Source organism: Scylla paramamosain, chromosome 19 (assembly GCF_035594125.1).
Source record: "Scylla paramamosain isolate STU-SP2022 chromosome 19, ASM3559412v1, whole genome shotgun sequence".
Classification (NCBI taxonomy): domain Eukaryota; kingdom Metazoa; phylum Arthropoda; class Malacostraca; order Decapoda; family Portunidae; genus Scylla; species Scylla paramamosain.
The window spans coordinates 5,321,539-5,332,116 of record NC_087169.1 but is presented as its reverse complement, the minus strand read 5'-3'; the positions used below and the strand labels follow the sequence as shown (position 1 = coordinate 5,332,116).

At 35.3% G+C, this 10,578-nt stretch overlaps 1 protein-coding gene across 1 annotated transcript in view; it reads left to right on the top strand.

Annotated features, from left to right (window-relative positions):
* Nucleotides 1–10,344, top strand: part of LOC135109450 (uncharacterized) — a 16,300-nt gene extending 5,956 nt beyond the window's left edge. Inside the window, exons 2-5 of the mRNA XM_064020828.1 lie at nt 1,165–1,324; nt 4,340–4,430; nt 6,755–7,055; nt 10,157–10,344. Of these exons, the coding sequence (XP_063876898.1) occupies nt 1,165–1,324; nt 4,340–4,430; nt 6,755–7,055; nt 10,157–10,344 (740 nt within the window). The remainder of the gene's footprint in view (nt 1–1,164; nt 1,325–4,339; nt 4,431–6,754; nt 7,056–10,156) is intronic.
* Nucleotides 10,345–10,578: the final 234 nt, after the last annotated feature.

Sequence of the window (10,578 nt, the reverse complement as noted above, 5' to 3'; positions counted from 1 at the left end):
CCCTGCACTTTTCCACGTCTTTTCATAGACGTCCAACCCTTCAGGAGGTAAACATTTCGCGCAGGGAAGCCACAGAACGCCTGACTTCTGAACTTTCTAAAATTTCTAATTGGGGCAGAGCAAACTTGGTATTGTTCAATGCCTCAAAAACTCAATTCCTCCATCTATCAACTCGACACAACCTTCCAGACAACTATCCCCTCTTCTTCAATGACACTCAACTGTCCCCCTCTTCTACACTGAACATCCTCGGTCTGTCCTTTACTTATAATCTGAACTGGAAATTTCACATCTCATCTCTAGCTAAAACAGCTTCTATGAAGTTAAGTGTTCTGAGGCGTATCCGCCAGTTTTTCTCACCCTCCCAGCTGCTAACTCTGTACAAGGACCTTATCCGTCCATGTATGGAGTATGCTTCACATGTCTGGGGGGGGGTTCCACTCATACTGCTCTTCTAGACAGGGTGGAATCAAAAGCTGTTCGTCTCATCAACTCCTCTCCTCTAACTGACTGTCTTCAGCCTCTCTCTCACCGCCGCAATGTTGCATATCTAGCTGTCTTCTACCGCTATTTTCATGCTAACTGCTCTTCTGATCTTGCTAACTGCATGCCTCCCCTCCTTCCGCGGCCTCGCTGCACAAGACTTTCTTCTTTCTCTCACCCCTATTCTGTCCACCTCTATAATGCAAGAGTTAACCAGTATTCTCAATCATTCATCCCTTTCTCTGGTAAACTCTGGAACTCCCTGCCTGCTTCTGTATTTCCACCTTCCTATGACTTGGATTCCTTCAAGAGGGAAGTTTCAAGACACTTACTTATCCACCAATTTTTGACCACTGCTTTGACCCTTTTATGGGACTGGCATTTCAGTGGGCATTTTTTTATTAGATTTGTGTTGCCCTTGGCCAGTATCCTTCCTACATACAAAAAAAAAATATATATATATACATATATATATATATATATATATATATATATATATATATATATATATATATATATATATATATATATATATATATATATATATATATATATATATATATATATATATATATATATATATATATATATATATATATATATATATATATATATATATATATATATATATATATATATATATATATATATATATATATATATATATATATATTACCTGTAGATTCCCTCATCGGCCTCACATCGTGGTAACATCTGAGCCATTTCCCTCTCACGAGGCTATAGAGGTGGAAGATCCTGCCAAACCTGGAGGAAAACGTTCGTGGTTCAAGGGTACGATGGACAACGTGATGCAGTGCCTCTCTGCTGCCATGAATTTTTCGTGAGTAGGTGATGAGCTCTCTCTCTCTCTCTCTCTCTCTCTCTCTCTCTCTCTCTCTCTCTCTCTCTCTCTCTCTCTCTCTCTCTCTCTCTCTCTCTCTTTCTCTGACACACACACATAATAAAAGTTGTAATGATAATAATAATAATAATAATAATAATAATAATAATAATAATAATAATGATAATAATAATAATAATAATAATAATAATAATAATAATAATAATAATAATAATAATAATAATAATAATAAATAAGAGAAGACGAAGAAGAATAACTTGAAAGATGTGTATAAATATCATTATCTTTTTAAGACACGAGATATTAAGACAAAGAATTACACAAGAGTATAGATTCCTTCTGATCAAGAAGAGCTAGCAACAGGGAACAAAAGTGCTGCCGAAGCCAATCATAGAAAAACGAAAAAAAAAGAAGATAATAATAATAATAATAATAATGATAATAATAATATTAATAATAATAATAATAATAATAATATATATATATATATATATATATATATATATATATATATATATATATATATATATATATATATATATATATATATATATATATATATATATATATATATATATATATATATATATATATATATATATATATATATATATATATATATATATATATATATATATATATATATATATATATATATAATGTGATATATGCACTGGCCAGTCACAAGGTTTACACAACTGTGACATTAGAGCAACGAGAAGGCATTGGCCAATCACAAGGCTCACACATCCATGACGTAAGAACAGCGAACACTTACTGGCCAATCACAAGGCTCACGCAACTATGACGTTAGAACAGCGGGTATGCACTGGCAGTCACAAGGCTTACACTAGGTGTGAGGCGAGAACGGCGAATCACAGGATGAGAAAATTCTATGAAATCACACACAGACACACACACACACACACACACACATATATATATATATATATATATATATATATATATATATATATATATATATATATATATATATATATATATATATATATATATATATATATATATATATATAAGAACATATAAGGTTCAGCAGCCAAGGTAAACGGAATTAAAGAAAAAAAATCACATTGAAGTGCCAGCAGTCTCCGAAGAATCAGCACGTCATGAAAAATTAGAATAATTAAATTGTCTTGAGACCTTCCTCTTCAGTGAGTTCAAGTCATAGGAAAGATGAAATGCAGCAGTAGGGAGTAGATTGAGAATACTGGTTAACTATTGCATTATGGAAATGGACAGAATAGGGTTTTGAGATAAGTAGAAAGTCTTGAGCAGCGAGACCACAGGATGAGGGGAGACGTGCAGTTAGCAAGATCAGAAGAGCAATTAGCGTTAAAATAACGGTAGGAGAAAGCTAAAGATGATATATTCTAGAGATGAGAGGCTAAAGCTAGTTAGTTTGAGGAGAAAATTTGACTGGACGAAAAGCACCATCCAGTCTAACAGAGCGTTATGAGTAGCATACTCCATGCATGGAAGAGTATGAGTTACTTAGAAGCCGTTTTAGCTGGAAATTAAATGTGAGGTTTCCAGTTGAGAATATAAGTATATAAATATAAAGATAAACAGAGGATGTTCAGTGGAGAAGAAGGGGGCAGATGAGTGTCATTCAAGAAGATGGGATAATTATCTAGAAGGTTGTGTTGTGTTAATAGACGGATGAATTAAGTTTTTGATTCATTGAACAATAGCATATTTCCTCTGCCACAATTACAAATTTTAGGGGGATCAGAAGTCAGGTGTTCTGTGGCTTCCCTGCATAAGCTGTTTAACTGACATTGAACGACTACGAAAAGAGGTGGAAATGTACAGGTATCATCAGCGTAGGAGTGGATAGGAAAAGAAGTTTGAGTTAGATCATTAATGAATAATAGGAAAGAAGCGGGTGACAGGACAACCTTTAGGAACACCATTGTTAATACACTTATGAGAACAGTGATCGTTTACCACAACAACAATAGAACGGTCACAAAGGAAATCTGAAACGAAGTTACTGAGAAAAATAAAGTATCGGAGGGTAGTTTGGAAATCAAAGCTTTCTGCCAGATTTTTCTAAAGTTTTTTCATGTCTAAGGCAACAGCGAATGTTTCACCAAAATCCCTAAAAGAGGATGACCAAAACTGAGTAAGTAAAGTCAGGGACCGTATTCTTCATAGTGCTTGTGGTCGACCCCACTTATCCTTCATAACTAACAGATTTTATGACCGTCAGTCTTATGGCCGTTAGAAGTCGTTGCTCATACCTCAGTCACCGTCATCCACTAGAACGCATGCTCACAATTTGTCAGTTTTAGATTTATAGAATTAAATAGGATCTTAAAAAATAGGCAATATTTTCCTTGATTTAAATTGTTTTGACTTCATAATACAATTGTTTGGGGAAAGTTAGACATAGTAAAATATAAAAAGAAAAAAAAAACATGAGTATTGCTTCCATTTCGTCAAGCCATACTCTGAATCTTTTATCAACCTTTGTTTGTCTAAATAAGTTTTAATGTTTCTTTCAGTTACATATTACAATATTTTATCTAGAATTGAAGTTAGGCTGACTGCTTGATAGTTTGACATCTCTTTATCTCCTTTCATAAAGATATTCAGTTGCTTCCTCTTTACAGCACCTCTGCTGGATCTGATGGTGTCTTAAACGTATCAACACGACAATTCAAGAACTTACCATAAACACAACACTGAATGCTTTAATTAATTTGTTATTTACTTCATTATTCTTACTTACAATCATATTTTTGTTTCTCTAATTTTCTCTCCTTCAACCGTATTTGCTGATGTAGCAAATATTCCGAGTTATATTGATTATTCGGTAATCAAAGCAAGAACGTTAGCAAACTTATGGGTCTTTTCAGGGTAATGGTGCATTATTGTGTCCTACAAAAATTGAATTAGGGGACAAATACAGCAATGCAAAGGCATATAAAATTTTTGTAACATGTTTTCTTACTTGTAAACTCGTTGCAGGTACTCGTACAAAAGGCCGCAGGATAAAAGCTGGGGTGGTATTAAGGCTGATGGGTCATCTACTGGTATGCTGGCGTTAGTAATGAGCGAGGTCAGTCAACAGATTGCTTACCAGTTCCATATTCCAGTTTTGATTATTGTCGTTTTCTTTTTCGTAAAACATAGTGTGTGTGTGTGTGTGTGTGTGTGTGTGTGTGTGTGTGTGTTAATAAATTATAAATTAAATATAATATATTTAATACAGCAATATATATATATATATATATATATATATATATATATATATATATATATATATATATATATATATATATATATATATATATATATATATATATATATATATATATATATATATATATTACGAACAACAATAATACTAATTCCAATACTAATACTGATTCCTGTGACACCCCACTAATCACTTGAGCCCACTCGGATTTAGAGCCATTTATTACAACTTGCTGTCGCCTGTCAATTAGCTACGACCTTATCCAGTCTAACACCCTCCCATCTATCCCGTGCACCCTAACCTTTCTCATTAGCCTCTGATGGGGTACCTTGTCAAACGCTTTACTAAAGTCCGGGTATAGGAAGCCATAACTATCACCATTATTTGCCGCCTCGTAAATCTTACTGTAAAAACTTAACGAGTTCGTCAGGCAAGACTTCCCATTCGTGAAACCATGTTGTGACTGATTTATCAACTTATGTTTGCATAAATATTCCTTAATGTTCTCCGTTATTATTGACTGCATTAATTTACCTACAACAGAAGTTAAGCTGACAAGTCTATAATTAAACGTTAAAGTTTTATCTCCTTTCCTAAACATTAGACTGCCTCCACATTACCGGTACCTCACATGATTCAAGTGATTTCCTGAAGACAGAGACTAACGGCTCACTATTAACCTCTCTGCATTCATTAAATACTCTGGGATATATTTCATCTGGCCCTTGTTACTTGACTGTTTAGACTGTCTATCTCCTGTTCCACTATCTCCTTAGTTATGGTAAAATCTATCAGCTTTCCCTTTTCTACTCTAAAATTCTACTCGTTCAGAATTTTACTATTCTCAGAACTAACCATCTCCCTATATATTGTCTTTAATCGGCCAATTGTTTTTCCATTCTTCGTCTTACATACGTGATTAAATCCCCTAGGCTCCGTCTTCGCGTGGATGGCTACCTTTAATTCATAATTGTTTTTAGCTTTCCTTGTTAACTTCCTTACTGTTCTAACTAATTGATTATATTGTGGCCTTAAAAAATTTTTCCCTGCCTTTAATCTTTTATATTTACTTTTTTTTTCAGCCCTTACGTAGTGTTTTAACCTAACAGTCATCTATTTAGGATAATTTTTTTCTGTGATCTTATTGCTCTATAAGGGATGTTTGCTAACTGTCTTGATGTAATATATCACCGAAATATTTATACAACTTATCTGCATTCACTTCTCCTAATCTTCTCATATCGGCACATTCCATCCTCTCCACTCCATTTACTCGCCTCGACCTCATCTCGGGCATCTCAGCATAATCTGACCCTCCGTCATACTCATAAATATCTTCCTCTCTTTCACTTCTCCGACCCTTCCGTACCTTTCACCATAACACCTCACCTCACATCCTTTACCATACCTTATCTCTCTTAACTCCTTCCTGGACCTTACCTCCCACTGCGTCCGTTGCCAGTTAACCTCTTTTAAAAGTACCTTTTTAATCCCTCAAAATCTGCCCTACTAAAGTCAGGTATTTTACTAGTGCTTTTACTTCTAAAATTTCCCTCGCATTTTATTTTGTATCTAATTTCACATTGGTCACTGTTACCTAGCTGTCCTCCAACCTCTACCTGCATGACTGCTTCCTCCCTGTTATATATTATTTCGCATAAATTATATATATATATATATATATATATATATATATATATATATATATATATATATATATATATATATATATATATATATATATATATATATATATATATATATATATATATATATATATATATATATATAGACACACATATATGTATATACATATACATATATATATATATATATATATATATATATATATATATATATATATATATATATATATATATATATATATATATATATATGTAAACTTTTTTTATGTAGGAGGGACACCGGCCAATGGCCAAAAAAAAAAAAAAGAAAAGAACTCCAGTAAAAAAAAAAATAAATAAATAAATAAACAATTGAGATGCCGGTCCGCGAATAGGGTTCGATGCGCTAGTCAGATACTGAAGGATAAGTGTCTTAAAACCTTCCTCTTGAAAGAATTCAATTCATAGGAAAGGGAAAATATAGAAGTCGCAAGAAGTTAAAGGGTTTACCAGAAAAAGGGAAGTAGAATTTTCTTTAATGATTCACATTTTTTTCAGGAGGTTGAATTTGCCCTTGGGCCGTTCAACATGAATCCCTCTCGAAATAAAGCAATGGATTTTTCTGGGTATATTCAAATAATGGAATACAGAATTTTGGCTGCACGTGGTCGTCCTACTGCTGACCCTTGGGGATTTCTTTTGCCCCTGACGCCATTGGTTTGGGTATCCACTTTGATTGCACTGCTGGGAGTCTTGAGTTCCATACTGGCATTGCGCTACCACCTGTTTCTCAAGTCGCCAAACGATGCCGCGCCAGTGACTTTTCCCTTCAGCTGTGTTCGTGTTATGCTTCAACAAGGTAAGTGTTCAGTAACTTCACTTGCAGAGTCTTATGCGTTAATAGAGTAAAAAATGTCATTTACATTCGTTATATATATATATATATATATATATATATATATATATATATATATATATATATATATATATATATATATATATATATATATATATATATATATATATATATATATATATATATATATATATATATATATATATATATATATATATAATTAACTAATTAATTTATTTATTTGTTTATCTAAGTGGTCCTAATTAGGCGCGACTCCCACAAGAGCCGTCAAGAAAATCATAGAAAAAAATAAATAAATAAAATAAATAAATAAATAAATAAAATAAAGGATAAGTATATTCAAAATTCCCTCTTCAAAGTCTTCTAAACATAGGAAGAAGGAAATACAAAAGCAGGCAGGGAGTTCCAGAGTTTACCAGAAAAAAAAAATGAATGATTGAGAATAAAGGTTGTCTTGCATTAGAGAAGTGGACAGAAAGGATTAGAGAAAGAGGAAAGTCTTGTACAGCGAGGCCGCTGGAGGAGGGGAGGCATGCAGTTAGCAAGATCAGAAGAGCAGTTAGCATGAAAATAGCGGCGATAAGAAAGAGGCTGATAACAGTACATTAGAGGAGAGGAGTTGATAAGGCAACTGATTTTGATTCCACTCTATCTAAAATAACGGCATGAGTAGAAACCTCTCATGCATGTGAAGCATACTCTATACATAGGTGGATAAATCCCCTGCACAGAGTTTGCAGCTACGGGATGAGAAAAAAAAAAAAAAAAAACTGGCGGAGACGACTCAGAAAGTCTAACTTCATAGAAGCTGTTGTAGCTAAAGATATGTAAAGTTTAGATTATAAGTAAAGCACAGACCGAGGATGTTGAATGTAGAAGAGGGGGACGGTTGAGTGTCATTAAAGAAGAAGGGATAGTTGTCTGGAAGGTTGTGTCTAAGTGATAGATGGAGGAATTGAGTTTTTAAGGCATTTAACAATGCTAAGTTTGTTCTGTTCCGACCAGAAATTTTATATAGGTCAGAAGTTAGGCGTTCCCCGTGTGAATCCTGAAGGGTTGGATGTCTGGGAAGAGACGTGCAAAACTGCAGGATGGTGTAATCAGCGTAGGAGTGGATAAGAGAAGAAGTATGGTTGTGAATATCATCGATGAATAATAGTAAGAGAGTGGGTGACAGGACATAACACCACTGTTAATAGAGGTAGGAGAAGAACAGTGACCGTCTACCACAGCAGCAATAGAGCAGTCAGAAAGGAAACTTGAAATGAAGTTACAGAGATAAGGATAAAAGCTGTATGAGAATAGTTTGGAAATCAAAGCTTTGTGCCAGACTATCAAAAGCTTTAGATATGTCCAAGACAACAGCAAAAGTTTCACCAAAATCTCTAAAAGAGGATGACCATGACTCAGTAAGGAAAGCCAGATCACCAGTACAGCGGCCTTGATGGAACCGATACTGGCGATCAGATAGAAGGTTGTGAAGTGATAGATGTTTAAAAATCTTCCAGTTGAGGATAGATTAAAAAAAAATCATAAACACTTTTTATAACCAATAAATTAAAGCAATAGGACGATAGTTTGATGAATTAGAACGGTCACCCTTTTTAGGAACAGGTTGAATGTAGGCAAACTTACAGCAAGAAGGAAGTTGAAAGAGTTTGAAACTGCGCTTCCGTGCAAGCACGGAGGCGCAGTTTTACAATGTTTGGAGGCGCATTCGGAAAACAATAGGAGGGACCTCATCAGCTCCTTAAGCCTTCCGCGGGTTTAGGCCAGCTAGGGCATGGAAAACATCACTGCGAATAATTTTAATAGGTAGCATGAAGTAGGCAGAGGGTTATGGAGAGGGAGAAACAAGCCCTGAATCATCTAGTGTAGTTCAGTTTTAGCTAAGGTTTGAGCGAAGAGTTCGGCTTTAGAGATATATGTGATAGCAGTGGTGACATCTCATTGAAATACAGGAGGGAAAGTAAATTTATTGGATATATTTTTTTGTTAGATGCCAGAATTCACGAGGGGAGTTGGATCTTGAAATATTTTGACACTTTCTGTTAATGAAAGAGTTTATGGATACTCGGACAACAAACTTTGCATGGTTCGGAGCAGAAATATAAAGCGCATGAGATTCTGGTGATGGAAGGCTCAAGTACCTCTTGTGGGCCACCTCTCTAACATGTATAGAACGAAGACAGGCTGTGTTAAACCAAGATTTGGAAGGTTTAGGTCAAGAAAAAGTGTGAGGAATGTACGCCTCCATCTCACACATTATCATCTCTGTTATGCGTTCGAAACATAGAAACGTGTCTGACATGGAAACACTAGTGTTTTTAAGGAAAATCATCAAAATACCTTTTAGGTCCCCCCAACTAGCAGAGGCAAAAGGCCAGAGACACTTTCCCTTAGGAGGATCCTGAGGAGGAATTGGAGCGATAGGATAAGATACAAATATGAGATTGAGATCTGGGGAGCCCAACGGAGAAGAAAGGGTAACAGCATAAGTAGAAGGATTAGATGTTACGAAAACGTCAAGAATGTTAGGAGTATCTCCAGGACTGTCAGGAGTACAAGTAGGGTGTTGCACCAATTGCTCCAAGTCGTGGAGGATAGCAAATTTGAAGGCTAGTTCACTAGGATGGTCAGTGAAGGGAGAGAAAAGCCAAAGATGGTGGTGAACAATGAAGTCTCCAAGAATGGAGATCTCCACAAAAGGAAAGAGTCATAATGTGCTTCACTTTGGAAGTTAAGTAGTCAAAGAATTTCTTATAGTCAGAGGAGTTAGGTGAGATGTATAATAAGCACAGATACATTTTGTTTGAGAGTGACTCTATATTCCTAGCAAGATGGTGGAAAACTCGGAAGATTCAAGAGCGTGAGCACGAGAGCAGGTTAAGTCCTTGCGCACATAAACGCAACATCCAGCTTTGGGTTGAAAATTAGGATAGAGAAAGTAGGAGGGAACAGACAAGGGACAACTGTCAGTTGTCTCAGATACCTGTGTTTTAGTAAGAAAAAAATGTGGATTATTAGTGGAGAGGTGGTGTTCTATAGATTGAAAATTAGATCTAAGATCGCGAATATTGCAGAAATTAATGAAGAAAATGTTGATGGGGGTGTCAAGGCACTTACGTTAGATTCCAGAAGAGCAGTCCGACCTGGGGACATTTGTGGTCCCCTCTGTCCGGAAATGTACTATGTGCTCCACGGCCTTCTGTTATCTTTGCTTATATTCGTGGATGAAAGGGTCTATGGGACTGAAATCCCAACTATGTAACACTATCACGCACTATCATGAATTGTCATTATGTGTGCATATAAGGAATCATCAATAGTCTTATAATCTATTATTTCCCGAGCGGAGCGAGGGGATTCTAATTTTGTTATCGCACATCTCTACAATCCACCTCTACAACCCACCTCTACAATCGCCTGGCCCCTCGAGGATACAACGGTGGTTAGGGCAGCATCTTTTGGTGTCCATCGCATATAAAAATTGCTATTATAGTTT